At 48.2% G+C, this 18,292-nt stretch overlaps 1 protein-coding gene across 2 annotated transcripts in view; it reads right to left on the bottom strand.

Moving 5' to 3' along the window:
- The window catches only part of rev1 (REV1 DNA directed polymerase), a 140,409-nt gene extending 129,673 nt beyond the window's left edge, over positions 1-10,736 (bottom strand). Inside the window, exons 1-2 of one of the 2 annotated variants that reach the window (XM_078545666.1) lie at positions 10,544-10,736; positions 3,878-3,924 (exon numbers count right to left, since the gene is read on the bottom strand). In XM_078545666.1, coding sequence (XP_078401792.1) covers positions 3,878-3,924 — 47 coding nt within the window. In that variant the 5' untranslated portion in view covers positions 10,544-10,736. The remainder of the gene's footprint in view (positions 1-3,877; positions 3,925-10,543) is intronic. The other variant, XM_078545667.1, reaches the window with a different exon arrangement.
- Positions 10,737-18,292: the final 7,556 nt, after the last annotated feature.

Here is an 18,292-nt window from a genome sequence, read left to right as displayed (position 1 = left end):
CTGATTGGTTTACACAGATCATGTGATCTTACAACACAGGATTATTCTTAAAGCTACAATCCTATGTTTATCAAAATTGTAATTACTACAGTTTCAAATATTGGTTACTAATGCTCTTGGGATATTTTATTCTATTAAAGGCTATATAAAGTTGTATTTTGTTGTTGTTCACACTATCTACCAGGATCTTTCAATGACCTCTTACATTTGCTGCATAAATAATGTCAATGTGTATCTTTCACAGGGAATATCATCCTCTTGTTATACAATCAATACCTCTGCTTGACTGGAAAGGGTATCTAAATCAAAGCCAAAATGTTGATCATTACAGCTCTCTACATCAATTACTGCTCAAGCCTGAATTATAAACTCTGAGACATCAGTAATCTCAAAAGCGTTGAGTCTGTTAGCATTAAACTAGCCACCGAATCCCAGAACTGAGCAGTTTTATGACAACGTGTGTAATAGATTCTGCAGATCTTGCGAGTACACTGAGTTTCTTCACCCTGGCCTTTGGAGCATTGACTGATTCCAATCTAAAATCCAATCTCCATTTTAATTTATTGGAGCTGAAACAGCACTTCTCTGAAAAACCAGTAATCAATGTTTCTTTTCATTGGGATGACTTAAGCATGGACATTCTTGATAAGAAAACTTCCAAAAAACTTTACACTCTTGGAAAACATGCAACATCAACAGATGATAAAGAAGCAAATATAATAATGGTCACTGCATTGAACACACACCTGGAAGTCTGGTGTCAGCATCAAGAGATAATATCTGATTACAGTAAGCCTTCTAATTTCTTAAGATTTTACAGAGCCTCCAGCTGCATATTCCCACTCCACACCCTCTTATCAGCCCCATCCAGCTTCCTGCAGTATGATTCCCTATCTCCACCCCCCACCCCCATGAACACAAGGAAAATAGCTGGTTCCTGCAAAGTTAACATTGGCAAAGCACATTTGCTTTTTTACCTCACAGGGTAGGCGCAGAGATGGGTTAGCCTGTTTAAAAGTTGGTCAACCCACTCAAGGCACAGCGTGTGTTCATTACTGCTTCACATGAGGATCTGTGATCAACACAAATTCTACTTTGCCGAGTATCTAGATCAGTTTATTCAAACTTAATTTGTATAGTTGGTTGTAGGATAGCAGTTGCAGTTTTTGTCTAAGTCTAGAGCCCAGGGTCTGCTGCTGAACCAACTTTTAAATTATTTCTGCTTCTTACAAACATTAATGACCAGCAGCATTAAGCAATGGAGGATCAAGACTCTCAGGGAGCAGCCAGTTGCATGTTCTCAGGTTTGTCCAACCTATATATTCACTTCCCGTACTGCTGCAAATAGTTTAAAGAAACTAAAGGTTAACTAAGTGAGTGCTAAAGGATGTCACCACTAATGCCAGCAACAGAAAGAGTGTGAATAGAAATTAGGGTCAAACAAGTAACAAACATCCTGGCTGATCGCCACTGCTGGAAAAGTGACACCACATTTTAATGTATGAAATAGTTAAGCAACTTGGGTTGAAGATTTCAGTTCAAAAAGCGAATTCAGTTTTTAAATTTAATGTCTACTATTCGTGTATTATCTTTTAATCAGGTCTGACCATTTGCATGCAGGTGGGGTCTCCAGTGCTCCATAAATCTTTAAATGAATTGGCACTTTTGCACTTCTCTCTATGACATCCACGATCTCCTATTCCATCCCTTTATGCTGCAGTAACTTACCATTCCACCCCTCCTGACAACAGCAAACTTCCATCCTACCCCTTCCCTGGATTGAACTGCAAACTACCACAAATTCCGTGCTGCTCCTGAGAAAAGGCAGATAATTCATTCTCACACAATACAAGATATACTAAGAGCCTTGGTTTGCAAAAGAGATTGCTGAATACTAGTTATCATTACAAATCCTTCCCTTCTTACCCACGTTATGCTCTGAACTTCCTTGATTTGTGCTTACACATTAGAATACAAGGATTGCTTCCTTTTCATGTTGTGCAATTAAAGATATTATTTATGCTGCTGATTATTTGCAGCCTTCTTCTCAAAACACAATGCTGTCTCTATTTACAATCAAAACATTGACTGATTACAGGAAATGTGTGTCTGCCAAAGGTTAGCCATCAATACATAACACTTGGCTTCCTTTCATTTTGCCAAGGCAGATGTGATTAATCAATCCATAAGGGCATAAGCCCATATCTGCATTGAATGTAAATCTCTACATCCATGTTTTTGCAGTTGATTTCTCTCCCCAATACAACCAGTAATGATTTCCTAAATACTCTTGAAATTAAACACACTTTGTATTTAAAACAAGATTAACAGACCATAATTAAGCATTTACAAACCCATAAATAACAACATCAGTGTGACGGTGAGTTTCATCCAAATTGCATATTTTCAAATCTGATGCATCTGAAAAATCTAATACTGAACTACAACCATGAAAATAGATACACTTGATTGCTCGGTCCAATTAAACACTATTGCTAGAATCATATATCTCAAGGCTGAAGTTTTATGTTATAAAATGGAAGGATTTGGCATGATCTGGAATGTGAATGCTAGCCTGGGATTTTTTTTTAAAAGGTCATAAGTTCACCATGGAACTGTCAACAAGCAGGTCTCTTCCAAGAAATCACCTGGTCAATATGGTACCTGAGGAATTTGTTTGTGTTGAACTGCAAAGCTCTTTAATTAATAAAAAGCTGCAAGGCAAAAAAGTAATCACATGGGAGAGAGGAAAAAAACTAAGTTGTGAACCTGCTTGTTTTGAAGGCAGTCTTGTTGGAGAACAAGCCGAGAAAAGAAGGCTACCTTGACTGGCTCTCTCTCTTTACTTTGCCTAAACTTGTGTGTGGCTATCAACCTGTAGCCAGGGAACCCTCATCTGAGCGTAACTAGTTTGCATTTGGACCTGCAAAGCTGAAACCAGACGTGAGAATTCCAAGCATTCAACGGGACCAGTCTTCACACGAGAGAACTCCAGATCGACCAGCATCGAGACCCTGCTGACTTTAACCTTTATTTTATAATGTCCATCTCTGCAGAGAGATTCTACCTGTTTGTCCTTTGTCTCTGTGTGCGTGTGTGTGCTGGGGGAATTCTTTACGAAGAGATAGTTATACTTCCCAATTACAATTGTGTGTTAACTAGTTCTTGCAACTTGTTAAAAAAAGTTTTATTTTAAAATAAATTAATCATTCCGAGTTTTTGAAAGAAGCCCGGTCAGAGCCTCTTTTCTTCTGGGTACTAGAGGTATAGGTACACAAGTGGCCATTTCAGTGAGAAAATTAAACATTTAAATTAATGCCTGCGGAGTAGCGGGGCTTGATAATTTGCACACTCCTCCCATCCCAGTCGTAACACTATGAGGTTGTTGTATAAGGAATGCTCAACTACCAAGTCTGGATTCAGCCTAATTGCTAGTCCGGATCTTTCCTCGTATCCACTGATTCAGGCTGTGTCACTTTCTGTTATGTTAATTGGCTCCAAAACTCAGACGATCAATTCTGCTCAATCTAAGAAAGACATCCTCCCTGGGACATTATAATACGTTAAACGAACTATATAAATGCAAACTGTTGTTGCCGCAGCAAAAACAACTAGAGATTAGGGACAGACGGGTGACTGAGCTCTTTAATCAAAAGTTGAGGGGGAAAATAGGAGGGCTTCAAGAAAGCAGGCAAAAGGAGACAGCAGAGATTGAACAAAGGGCTCAAGAGACTTTGAGTGCATAACAGTGTACAGGTGATGCACACAAGAGGCACCATCATTTATGGCAGAGTCTTCAATCTCAGCCCCTCCCTAAATCCCTTCCCTTTCTACATCTCTGTCTTTGGCTGAGTTTCCATCACCTCTTCTAACTCACCCATTATGGTCCAGAAATGCTGAAATACTCAGCAGGTCAGGAAGCATCTGTGGAGAAAGCAAAAGAGTTAATGTTTCAGGTTGATGACCTTTCGTCTGATCTAGAAAAGTTTAGAGATATAGCAGGTTTTAAACATATAAAGACAGGGAAAGGGGGAAGATGAAAGGGAAGATCTGCGAGATGGTGGAAGGTAGAAAAATGGCAAAAGGAATTATGGTGCCTTTTGTGTTGCCACCTCTCTCGTCTTCCACCCTATCACAGATCCTCTCTTTTATTCTTTCCTCCCTTTCCCTGCCACTGTACTTGCTTAAAACCTGTTACATTTTTAATTAGTTCTGATGAAAGGTCAGCGACCTGAAACATGACCTCTGTTTCTCTCTCCCAGATGCTGTCTGACCTGCTGAGTATTTCCAGCATTTTCTGTTTTGATTTCAGATTACCAGCGTCTGGAATAGTTTGATTTTGCATTAAAGCTCAGTGTCTGTTCCTTTCTATCTCCATGAAGGACGTGGGATTGTTTGATGCTAAAGGTGTTGTATAATTTCAAGTTGTTGACTATTCTGATGAACTCCTGGCTGGTGTCTCACATTCTACCCTCTGCAAACTTGAGGTCATCCAAAACTCTGCTGCCCGTGTCATAACTTGCAGCAAGTCCTGCGCCCCTTCCATTTGTGCTCGCTGATCTCCATTGGCTTCTTGTCAAGAAACATCTTGATTTTAAAATTCTCACCTTTGCTTTCAATCCCTCCATGGCCTCGTCCCTCCCTATCTCTGTAATCTCCTCCAGCTCTACCTCTGTAAAATCTGTGCTCCTCTGATTCTGACCTCTTGTGCATCCTTAATCATAATTGCTCCACCATTGATGGCTGTGTCTTCAGTAGCCAGGCCTCAAGCTCTGGAATACCCTCCCTACACCTCTCCACCTCACTTTCCTCCTTTTTAAAATCTAACTCTTTGAGAAAGCTTTTGATCATCTGCCCGAATATCTTCCTACATGGCTCAATGTCATACTTTGCATTATAAAGTTCCTGTGAAACATCTTGGGACGTTTCATTATGTTAAATGTACTATGTAAGGTATTGCTACTGCTGCCTGAGGCATAGAGGCAAAAAACTTTGCAGCAAAGAAGGAAGCCAAGCAATCTACCATATTCGCGCTAGTTCTCTGAAAGAACAATGCACTTGATTTCACCTCCCTACCGTGCCCTGTACATTTCCATTATGCTGTGTCAGTGTTAGACAGAATGTGCAGTGCTGTTCACCTGGTTTCATATATACCAAACCTAGTTACTGGCATAAGCTTAACCTGCTGAAATGGGTTTGAATTTGCTGAGAAAACTAAGATGACCTAAGTTTTTTCGCAATGTGTCAGTTTCAAGTTTTAAAACTGGAGCTAACACAAGAAAAAGATGGGCACTACTTCATCTTACACTATCAATTTGGTGCTTTATTAATGCTAATTAGCTAGATAACAAGGAGACCGTGATGGGAATGATAAGAACTGTCAGCCCTTCATCACTTGGCAGAGGTCACTAAGTTCATTGGTGGGTCCAAGGGCATGACTGTGCTCCTGTATTAATACTCCAGTATTTATAATACATTTTGCCATGTCCCCACATTTTCTCTCTTATATACATTCATTTAGCAGCTGGCAATAATTTAAAAAGAAACGTTGGCCAAGCAAAAACATACTAGGCCAAGCTGAAGTTGAATTGGTCTGCACTGGTTGCCTTCCATGAAAAGTGGCTGGACTAAGAAAATTCCACTTTAGGGGCAAGACAGAAATTACCTGAATGCTGAAATGGAGACCAACCCCAGGCAAGAAACATTCAAAATAAAACTAAAACAGCTACAGCTCTATCTCTTGAGGAAAGACTAAAGTGCCTTTGTCATGGAAATATTCAGAAAGAGAAAAACAGCAGAGAAGGAAGAATTGGAGAAGTCTGAAGAACCATTACTCTTCCTTCTCCTTTTCCCTGCCCAAACATCGCCTGTACCTAAAGAACCATGTGGGTAACCTCTCGTCTCCAATGGCGCTCTTAGCTTGCTACTATAAAGCATGCAAGCAGCCTGGTGGGGAGGTCCTGTGCAATTAGCACAGCTGAAATTGGAACTCTAGAATGGAAAATAACTGAATATGAAATAAAAAGAATGGAATTTGTACCGTCTTTCAAAATGGTAAACAATGGAATTTGTACCGTCTTTCAACATGGTACACCATGGAATTTGTACCGTCTTTCAACATGGTACACCATGGAATTTGTACCGTCTTTCAACATGGTACATCATGGAATTTGTACCGTCTTTCAACATGGTACACCATGGAATTTGTACCATGTCGGGACCTGGAAAAATTTATTAATTTTGCTTCCAATCTCCACCCCTCCATCATTTTCACATGGCCCATCTCTGACACTTCTCTTCCCTTCCTTGACCTCTCTGTCTCAATTTCTGATGATAGACTGTTCACCAATATCCATTACAAGCCTACCGACTCCCACAGCTACCTCGACTACAGCTCCTCACACCCCGCTTCCTGTAAGGACTCCATCCCATTCTCTCAGTTCCTTCACCTCCGTCGCATCTGTTCTGATGACGCTACCTTCAAAAACAGCTCCTCTGACATGTCCTCCTTCTTCCTTAACTGAGGTTTTCCACCCACGGTCGTTGACAGGGCCCTCAACCGTGTCCGGCCCATATCCCGCGCATCCTCCCTCACGCCTTCTCCTCCTTCCCAGAAACATGATAGGGTCCCCCTTGTCCTCACTTATCACTCCACCAGCCTCCGCATTCAAAGGATCATCCTCCGCCATTTCCGCCAACTCCAGCATGATGCCACCACCAAACACATCTTCCCTTCACCCCCCCTGACGGCATTCCGTAGGGATCGTTCCCTCCGGGACACCCTGGTCCACTCCTCCATCACCCCCTACTCCTCAACCCCCACCTATGGCACCTCCCCATGCCCACACAGAAGATGCAACACCTGCCCCTTCACTTCCTCTCTCCTCACCGTCCAAGGGCCCAAACACTCCTTTCAAGTGAAGCAGCATTTCACTTGCATTTCCCCTAACTTAGTCTACTGCATTCGTTGCTCCCAATGCGGTCTCCCCTACATTGGAGAGACCAAACGCAAACTGGGCGACCGCTTTGCAGAACACCTGCGGTCTGTCCGCAAGAAAGACCCAAACTTCCCTTTCGCTTGTCATTTTAACACTCCACCCCGTTCTCTTGCCCACATGTCTGTCCTTGGCTTGCTGCATTGTTCCAGTGAAGCCCAACGCAAACTGGAGGAACAGCACCTCATCTTCCGACTAGGCACTTTACAGCCTTCCGGGCTGAATATTGAATTCAACAACTTTAGATCTTAAACTCCCCCTCCCCCCATCCCCACCCCGTTTCTCCCCCCTCCCTTTTTTTTCAATAATTTATATAGATTCTTCTTTTCCCACCTACTTCCATTATTTTTAAATCTAAAACTAAAACTTTGTTAGTCTTTCCACCCCACCCCCACTAGAGCTGTACCTTGAGTGTCCTGTCTTCCATTCTTAATTAGCACTTTTCTTAGACAATATCACCACCTTCAACACCTCTTTGATCCTTTTGTCTGTGACATCTTTTGATTATCTGCTCCTATCACTGCTTGCTTATCTCCACAATCACCACACCCTCAACTTCTCTCTCCCCCCGCCCCCCCACCTTAAACCATCTTATATTTCACCTTTCTCCTAACTATGCTTCAGTTCTGCCGAAGGGTCATGAAGACTCGAAACGTTAACTGATTTCTTCTCCACCGATGCTGCCAGACCTGCTGAGTTTTTCCAGGTAATTCTGTTTTTGTTATGGAATTTGTACCGTCTTTCAACATGGTACACCATGGAATTTGTACCGTCTTTCAACATGGTACACCATGGAATTTGTACCGTCTTTCAACATGGTACACCATGGAATTTGTACCGTCTTTCAACATGGTACACCATGGAATTTGTACCGTCTTTCAACATGGTACACCATGGAATTTGTACTGTCTTTCAACATGGTACACCATGGAATTTATACCGTCTTTCAACATGGTAAACAATGGAATTCGTACCGTCTTTCAACATGGTAAACAATGGAATTTGTACCGTCTTTCAACATGGTGCACGATGGAATTTGTACCGTCTTTCAACATGGTGCACGATGGAATTTGTACCGTCTTTCAACATGGTACACTAATGTACAAGACCATGGCCTATAGCAAACTATAAGAACATAAGAAATAGGAGTAGCCATACAGCCCCTTGTGTCTGTTCTGCCATTCAATAAGATCATGATTGATCTGATTGTGGCCTCATTGCCACTTTCCTTCCTGTGCCCCATAATCCTTGACACCGCTATAGTTCAACAATCTGTCTATCTCAGCTTTGAATGCATTCAGTGACCCAGTCTCCACTGCTCTCTAGGGTAGAGAATGCCAAAGATTAACAACCCTTTGGGAGAGAAATTCCTCATTTCCATCTTAAATTGGTGACCCCTTATTATGCCCCCTAGTTCTAGATTCTCTCACTAAGGTAAACATCTTCTCAGTATCTTCCCCGGCCATCCCCCTAACAATCGTATATCTTTCAGTAAGATATTACAATCTTGATCATGGGTAGCGGGGGATGTGGAGGCGTGGTGGGGGGCGGGGAGGTGAGGCGGGGGGCGGGGAGGCGAGGCGGGGGACGTGGAGGCGAGGCGGGGGACGTGGAGGTAAGGTTACAATCAGCTTAGCTACGATCTTATTGAATGGCGGAGCAGACTCGAGGAGTCGAGCGGCCTACTCCTGCTCCTAATTCATATGTTCATATGTACCCCTGAAGGGGCCTTGGTCACAACATGATTAAGAATCATAATTTGGGATGGGAAGTTCCAAATTAAAGGAACGGCACTCTGATACTGATAAGAGAACAGCACCTTAAAAGAATGGACTAGAGTTCCAAGGGAGTCTCCCCCCCCAAAAAAAAATACTTAAGGGATTTCTCAGTGCAAGTGCTTCATTTCTATCGCTTGCACAGTCTGAAAAGAGCATACTCCCACACAGGAGGGCAGCAACACATACTGCAAAGCATGTTTTGTACAAACTGGTAGCTGGTTCTGTTTTTACAGAAAATGTGACAGTTTCAGGTATATAATTATAATTTTCACATAGATATTTCAGGAAAACCTAAGGGTAAGTGAAGCTACTGCACAAGTTTGTGGAGCTGATATCTAACAAGGTATGTCTCAAATAGGTAGATGTTGACAAAGGCGGAAAAACATTAACATCACCAACAAAGGCTGGACGGCAGAGAGAAATAACACCAGTACTTTAAGAGTAGGAAACAGGTAAAGTGTGACCAAAATCTTTCTTTGTTCCTTACAGAGAAATAAAGACACCACATAACCTGTACAGCATCTATCGCTTTAAAACAAAGTTTCTTCAACTTTTAGATAGAAAGCTGCTTGGGCAAATCAGAGTGAGAAAATAATCATTCAGATTTTGGAGGCAGCCTCTAACTGGACCGAGAGGGGCGGCAGCTTCAACCTGCAGAAATGGGCAGGATGCCTGCGCGTGCGGCAAGGGGAAAGGCCTCTCCGCGATCGCGGGGCAAAGGAGCCTCTCCCGGATCACTGGGCAAAGGAGCCTCTCCGCGATCGCGGGGCAAAGGAGCCTCTCCGCGATCGCGGGGCAAAGGAGCCTCTCCGCGATCGCGGGGCAAAGGAGCCTCTCCGCGATCGCGGGGCAAAGGAGCCTCTCCGCGATCGCGGGGCAAAGGAGCCTCTCCGCGATCGCGGGGCAAAGGAGCCTCTCCGCGATTGCGGGGCAAAGGAGCCTCTCCCGGATCGCTGGGCAAAGGAGCCTCTCCGGGATCGCGGGGCAAAGGAGCTTCTCCCGGATCGCGGGGCAAAGGTGCCTCTCCCGGATCGCGGGGCAAAGGTGCTTCCTGGATTAAGCGGAAAGCCTCCCCCGGATTAAGGAGAAAGCCTCTCCTGGATTGAGGGGTAAACCTCTCCTGGATTGAGGGGTAAACCTCTCCTGGATTGAGGGGTAAACCTCTCCTGGATTGAGGGGTAAACCTCTCCTGGATTAAGGGGACAGCCTCCCCTGGATTAAGGGGAAAGCCTCCTCTGGATTAAGGGGTAAACCTCCCCTGGGTTAAGGGGAATGCCTCCCCTGGATTAAGGGGAAAGCCTCCTCTGGATTAAGGGGACAGCCTCCTCTGGATTAAGGGGACAGCCTCCTCTGGATTAAGGGGACAGCCTCCCCTAGATTAAGGGGACAGCCTCCCCTGGATTAAGGGGACAGCCTCCCCTGGATTAAGGGGACAGACTGTGGTCTCCGGGCCAGGCACTTCCCCAGGCTGAGTCTGGGTGAGCTGATTTTGTTGGGGTTTCTGCTCTGGCCCCGGGGATGTGGATCCGAGGGGAGCGGGATCTGTCCTCAACTCACCCGCCGGCCGGGGGCTCCGGGCTCTGCCCTCTCCTCTGGGGAGGCGCCGACACTGTTTATGTCTGCGGTCCAGGCGGCGCCAGAGCTGCGGCTACTGAGCGGAGACACAGCCCCGGCCGGGGGAGGTGCTGACCGAGGACAGACCGGGGCGGGGGGACCGGGCCCCGCGGCCCCTCAGTGCCGAACACCGTCACGTAACCGGGAATCGCTCACCTCTCACGGCCTTACACTCATCCCGGCCTCGGTTACCGGCTACCGTCCGTGTCCCTCCTTCCAATATCACCACTCGCCTACCGGGCCGCCGGCCTCTGACCCTCACTCCAGTCTCCGGCTCCGCGATCTCTCCATTCCCGCTCCACCCCGCCCCGTCCGCCCACTCCGGCACCGTCTGCAACCGTCCACTCACAGCGACACCGGCCGGCCAGTTCCTGTAACTACACCCACTCACAGCGACACCGGCCGGCCAGACCCTGTAACTACACACACGCACAGCGACACCGGCCGGCCAGACCCTGTAACTACACCCACTCACAGCGACACCAGCCGGCCAGACCCTGTAACTACACCCACTCACAGCGACACCGGCCGGCCAGTCCCTGTAACTACACCCACTCACAGCGACACCAGCCGGCCAATCCCTGTAACTACACCTCACAGCGACACCGGCCGGCCAGTCCCTGTAACTACATCCACTCACAGCGACACCGGCCGGCCAGACCCTGTAACTACACCCACTCACAGCGACACCGGCCGGCAAGTCCCTGTAACTACACACACTCACAGCGACACCAGCCGGCCAGTCCCTGTAACTACACCCACTCACAGCGACACCAGCCGGCCATACCCTGTAACTACACCCACTCACAGCGACACCGGCCGGCCAGTCCCTGTAACTACACCCACTCATAGCGACACCAGCCGGCCATACCCTGTAACTACACCCACTCACAGCGACACCGGCCGGCCAGTCCCTGTAACTACACCCACTCACAGCGACACCAGCCGGCCAATCCCTGTAACTACACCCACTCACAGCGACACCGGCCGGCCAGTCCCTGTAACTACACCCACTCACAGCGACACCGGCCGGCCAGACCCTGTAACTACACCCACTCACAGCGACACCGGGCGGTGAATCTCTGTAACTACACCCACTCACAGCGACACTGGCCGGCCAGTCCCTGTAACTACAGCCACTCACAGCGACACCGGGCGGTGAATCTCTGTAACTACACACAGACACAGTGACACCGGGCGGTGAATCTCTGTAACTAGACACAGACACAGTTACACCGGGCGGTGAGTCCCTGTAACTACACGCACGCACAGCGACACTGGGCGGTGAATCTCTGCAAGTACACACAGACGCAGCGACACCGGGCAGTGTCCTGTCGCCACACCCATTCTCCTGCAGCTACACGCAGTAACAGGGGCTCTTGATAGCGGTTGGCTGCAGCTCCACCAAGTCACACTAACACCAGGCGGCAGGAGGCTGCAACTACATCCACAAGATCTCTGACAGCCTCGCGCTGCTCAGGGATACGATTGCCTATGTACAGGACAGGGGTGTGGATACCTGCCTCATCAGCTTGGATCAGGAGAAGGCCTTTGACAGAATATCGCATACCTACATGGTGGATGTGCTCTCCAAAATGGGGTTTGGGGAGGGAGTTCGCAATTGGATCCAACTGCTCTACACTAACATCAGTAGCACAGTCTCAATCAAGGGGTGGGAATCAGAGAGCTTTCCGATTAAATCTGGAGTCAGGCAGGGCTGTCCCCTCTCGCCTGTTCTTTTCGTGTGTTGCATAGAACCCTTTGCCGAGTCCATCAGGAAGGATCCGGGCATAAGAGGAGTGACGATCCCAGGCAGTGGAGGCACTCAGGTAAAAGCTTCCCTGTACATGGATGATGTCGCCGTCTTCTGTTTGGATCCGCTGTCGGTGCGCAGACTGATCCACATCTGCGACTAGTTTGAACTGGCCTCGGGAGCCAAGGTAAATCGTGGGAAGAGTGAGGCCATGTTTTTCGGGAACTGGGCTGACCGATCCTTTGTCCCCTTCACTGTCAGGGCTGATGGCCTGAAGGTGCTGGGGATATGGTTCGGAGGGACCGGGGCATGCGTTAGAAACTGGAAGGAACGAGTGTCAATGGTGAAAAGGAAACTGGGCATGTGGGAGCGACGCTCCCTCTCCATTGCGGGTAAGAACCTGGTCATCAGGTGTGAGGCACTCTCGCTGTTGCTGTACGCAGGTCTGGCCCATTCCACACTCCTGCGAGGTGGCGATCACCTGAGCCATCTTCCGCTTTATCTGGAGGTCGAAAATGGATCCTGTCCGCAGGGACGCGATGTACAAGCCTCTAGATAAAGGGGGAAGAAATGTGCTCAACATCGCCCTCATACTGATGGCCACCTTTGTGTGTGGCTGCATCAAGCTGTGTGTAGACCCTCAGTACGCAAACACCAAGCGTCACTACGTGCTGAGGTTCTACCTGTCCCTGGTGTTGCCAAGGATGGGTCTGGCCACGCTGCTGCAGAACGCTCCAAGTAGTTGGACTGTGCCGTACCACCTGTCCCTCGTGGAAAAATTTATGCAGAGAAACACCTTTGACCACGAGTCCATCAGGCAGTGGCCGGCATGTAACGTCTTAGAGGCCCTGAGGGAAAAGGAGAGGGTGGATCCTGTGGGATGGTTCCCCGAGCAGACTGTCAAAGTCATTTGGCAGAATGCCTCATCACCAGAACTTTTCAACAAGCACCAAGACGTAGCTTAGCTGGTGGTGAGAAAGGCCCTCCCCGTCAGATCCTTCCTACACGCCAGGAGTCTCACCCCCTCGGCACGTTGCCCTCGAGGTGGCTGTGGTGGGGAAGAGACCGTTGTTCACCTCCTGGTGGATTGTGCCTTTGCAAAGAAGGTCTGGAGAGAGATGCAGTGGTTTCTGTCGAGGTTCATCCCGAGCAGTTCTGTGACACAGGACTCTGTGCTCTACGGGCTGTTCCCAGGGACACACACCGAGATAAACATCAACTGCAGCTGGAGGATTATCAACTCGGTGAAAGACGCTCTTTGGTCTGCCTGAAACTTGTTGGTCTTCCAGCGTAAAAAGTTGTCCCCGACTGAGTGTTGCAGACCGGCACATTCCAAAGTCCAGGACTACATGCTGAGGGGCGCACTAAAGCTTGGGGCAGCCGCCACAAAGGCACAATGGGGAAGGGTCGCTGCCTAAGACCTTTCTGCCACAGTGCACCGAGGGACTGGGAACTGTTTAAATCCCCTCGGGCTGTACAGCTCAAAATGAATGTCTGTAAAGGATTGTAATATTCATTTATTGTATTGATGCATTTCGTGATACACGTTGTAAAAGTTGAACCTGATTGTGATTTTGAAATGGTTTGAAATGTTGTTGAAGATTTTTTATGAATAAAGTATATTTTTGCCAAAAAAAAAAAGTGACACCAGGCGGTGTGTTTCTGCAATTACACCTAGTCACTGTGACAGCGGCCGACAGGGCCCTGCAACTACATCCAATCATACTGACACCGTGCGGTGAGTTCTTGCAACAACACCCACTAACCACAGCGACATTCGGGCGGCAGGACTCTGCTTCGATCATCGAGAGCAATGAGATTTTTAAAGAAGCTTGCACATTGTTTACACGTTGAGCAGAACCTTTTGTTCCGGGTCTAAGTCCTATGGTAGGAGCGGGAAGTTGGAGTGACTTTCGCAGTAAAGCGGGGCCAGAGAGCACGTCGAATCGTGCAATGCTTTCATTAATTATGCAGCCACACGTTGGCGCCATGGTGGGTTGGGCAGGTAGTCACATGCCCCTCTATCATTTCGAGCACCATATTTAAAAGGCACACAGGTAGCCATTCAGTCACCGTGCCAGGTCTTTAAGACTCAGAAAATGTCTATGAGAAGGCAGCAACAAGCTCCGGCCCCCTGCTTCAGTGATGCCTCCCTGAAGATTCTCCTCCAGGCCATCCAGGAAAGGTGGGACACCCTCTTTCCAAGGGATGACAGCAGGAAGCCTATTTATCTGACCACGGTGGCCTGGGAGGAGGTCGCTGGGGTGGTCAGTGTACATGGGGCTCAAAAAAGGATAGCCCTGCAATGCAGGAAATGGATGCATGATATCATCTACGAACCTTCTACTCACTCCAAACTAACATCACTACTCATTTTGTGATTCTGCCATGGGACGTGGGTGTCACTGGCAAGGCCAACATTTTGTTACCCTTCCCTAAATGCTCTTGAGAAAGTGGTAGGGAGCTGGCTCCTTGAGCTGCTGCAGTCCATGTGGGGTGTTGCTAGGGAGGCAACTGTGGGGCTTTTACCCTGCCACAGTGAAAGCACAGCCATGGGCTTTGGAGTAGAGGGCAATTTGCAGGTGGTGCTATTCCCATGCGTCTGCTGCCCTTGTCCTTCTAGTGGGAAGAGATCGCGGGTTTGTAAGGCGCTGTCACCTTAATGACTTGCTGCAGTGCATCTTGTACATGATACACACTGCTGCCAATGTCTGTGGCGGTGGAGGGAGTGAATGTTAAAGGTGGTGGATGGGGTGCTAATCAAGCGGGCTGCTTTGCCTGGATGATGTCCAGCTTCTTGAATATTGTTGGAGCTGAACTCATTGAGGCAAGCGGAGAGTATTCCATCACACACCTGACTTTTGCCTTGTACATGTTTGTCTGGCTTTGGGGAGTCAGGAGGTCAGTCATTAGCCACAGAATTAGCAGCCTATACTAATTTTACCTGCTCTTTTATCAAATATGCTCACAATCCATCTCTTGTCTTTATGCAGGAGCAGGCAGCCCACAACAGCAGGGAGAGAGAGAAGACGGGAGGTGGGATGCCTGAGCTCAGATCCCTCACTCAATTTGAGCCGGAGGCTGCTGAGCTGGCAGGCAAGGATTGAGACCATGCCACTACCAATAGCGAGGTAAGCCTCTCCCAAGCATCTAGTGAAGAAGCATGCATTATTCCAAGAACCTCGGAAAATCAAGGTGATTGATGCGTGCAATGTTTGAGCCAGCCTAGGCAGTTATTCATTCTCTCTTTTCTCCAGTTTAGGTGCCAGCAGGAAGAGGAGGAGGCCAGCCTCTGTCTCAGAAATAAGCCCCAGTCCTTAGGAGACCTCAGAGGAAGACAACGATGACTTCACAACTGTAGAACTGTCACAGCTTTCACCTGGGCCCTCCACCAGCTCAGAGAAACACACCTTGGCGGGTCATATATCTAGTTTAGGTTCAGGGTCACACTCTGGTGGTCACCTCACAGACATGTGTCCACAGCAGGAGGAAGCAGTGACAGCCAAGGTCTCTGGCACTTGGAGGACCATTGGAGAAAAGGCACCTGTCAAGTCAGAGTCAGATGATGAGCCTCTGGAAGCGGCCAAAGAAAAGTACGCTAGAAATTCAGAGAGACACATGGGAACATCAGTTAGAGATGTTAGAGGCCCTCAACAGAGTGGCACGAGAGATGGAGGAGTCCATTTGCATGCTCCCTGATTATGTGGTTATGGCATGTGAGTACATGGAAGTGTCCATGTGGAAGATGACGGATGCCATGGAGACCCAAGTCCAGCAGTTTCTGCTAGATAGGCTCTGAGACCTGTGCATCATTGCTGTAGTCATGGCTGTGTTCCAGCAGTCGCTTGGCGCGAGGGGGATGGGGCACCTTGACTTCCCTCCAGATGCCCCTACTCCTCAAGGAATCAGGGAGGGGCCCTTGGGCATTCAAAGAGAGGAGGGTGCATCCACCCTGGACACTCTGAGGGTGTCCTGGCATTCTCAATCCCCTCTACCTGTGTCACCTTCAGCCCCGCTGCAGAGGCTGCAGAGGGTGCACCTGCCCCTGAACAGGAGACCTAGAGAAGATTGGGGCTCTCTGGGCCTTGGATCTCCAGAGGACACCCGTGAAAGCCGTCACAAACAAGAGGGCATAGTAGTCAACAGGCTGCCTCCAACTCTGCTGTGGATGTTGGGAACACACCCAGACAAAGTGGTAGAGTTAGAAAAGTTAAGTTGTGAATGAGCGCTGGTGTACAATCATTGTATATAGTTTGGGCACTTGTAAATATATGTTCACTTGCACTGACTGGAAGTCTTCTGGATTAATTCATGCTGCTGGTTGTTGTAATGGTCACACGCACTCCCTTCCTTCCAGGTGAAGGGCTTCCTGGGGGGACCAAGGATGGGTTGTCTTCCCCCTAGGTCGTGCTTGCGCATGGAGACATCACTCTTTGGACAAGCCTCCCACTCACACTATTCTAGTTGCCTCCATTGCCTTCAAGACTCTACAGAGACCTTTGCCTTGTCATAACAGAATGACTAACCACACGAGCCTTTGTCAGGCAGGTCCATTCCCCTTTGAGGATGGCGATTTGCAGTCGCAAGTTGGCTGTAATTCACCTGCTTGCCCCTTGTAGGCATCCACTTCCCTCCCTCCCTTCTTCCTTAACTCTGAATGAAGCTGATGGCAAATAGATTAGAGTGAACAGCAGCTCTATACCTTTCTGCGATGCCGTTATAATGGGAACCCTCTGGGCCAGACCTACTGCCGTGTGGGCTTCACCAGACAGTGTGGATTTTCAAAGCAGAAAGCTCTCATACAGTTTCCACGTGATTATTAGGGTTTCCCTTTGGTTGTCCAGTTGTGCTGACCTTCATCTCTACATCCAAGAAGACCCTTCTCAGACCTCGATGTTTTGCAGTTGGACATTGAAGGTGTTTCTTTCCTGGTGAGCTGCCTGCATCTCAGGATGGTGTGTGTAATATTTGAGACTGTTTCCACCATGTTTTACCATCCACCAACTTCCCCCCCGCTTCATCCTCGACACCACCCCCCTCCATGTTACCTTCACTCTCCCCTTAGTAACCCTTGAACCTCGCCCCATCCCTGGACCCTATCACTGTCAACCTGGACACACCTTCCCTCCCTGCTGAGCCCTCACCAGTCACCATGCTGATGCCCACTGTAATCCTGCCCACTCCCGTAATCCGTGCCACCATTCTTGTCCCCTCAATGATGCCCCCTCCCCGAGGAAAACTACACATCCCACAGATGAATCCTGACCTTACCACCCTACCACATCCCACTTGCCTGTCTCACAGTGACCGTTCCTTCCTACCAACAGCATCCTCAGTTCTCCGCCCATTATTCCAATATTGACTCAACTGACCCCTCCCTTACTGACCCCTCCCTTTCAAACAACCTGTCCCACCCCCACTTCCTCACTCAGTCCCCTGTCTTCCCCTTCATGCCTTCCACACCCCCTTTCCCTTCATGCCTTCCATCCTCCCCTGCCCCTTCATACCTTCCTTCCCTCTCACTCCGTTCACCACCCCTTCGCTTCCTCCACTTATTCCCCCTCTCTTTGTTTTTTCTACTCACCCCCACCTTCATGTCTTCTGCATGCACCATCCTCTGCAGTGGTGGAGACAGTGTCGACTGGCCACTAAGTCTTGAAAGTCCCTCGTCGGACGCAAGCCACATTTGTGAAGTCGGGTAACTGAATGGCATAAATTCCTGCTGGTGAGGCGGAAGATTTGATGGGGCGCATGATTCTGGTCTGTTGGGGTTTTAATAAGCTTGTGTGAGATGTAAACTGGGTTCCTGTTGATCTTCAGCAGGAAAGTCAACCCACCATCAAACTGCCTTGAAAGTCGTGGGAGGAAGATCCCGACCTCATTTCCCGACGTCTGGAAACTGATTTTTAACGTTTCGCCATATCTTCTGCCCCTGCCCGCCAAGAATCCCGTCGATGGCGGGGTTGGGGATTATTCTGCCCATTTACTTGCTTCTGATGGGCATAAGGGACCGCTAAAGGAGGTCCTGCCACCCACTTGCCCAACACCAGCCCATGCATCTAAAGCTGCCGGGCTTCCCACATGGCATGGGCCTCTCCCCACTGCGATTAAAATACTGGTGGGACAGGATGAGCCCTTAAGTGACCTTTAAT

Source organism: Cetorhinus maximus, chromosome 7 (genome assembly GCF_964194155.1).
Source record: "Cetorhinus maximus chromosome 7, sCetMax3.hap1.1, whole genome shotgun sequence".
In the NCBI taxonomy this organism is placed as follows: Eukaryota; Metazoa; Chordata; class Chondrichthyes; order Lamniformes; family Cetorhinidae; genus Cetorhinus; species Cetorhinus maximus.
This window is presented reverse-complemented; position numbering and strand designations above follow the sequence as displayed.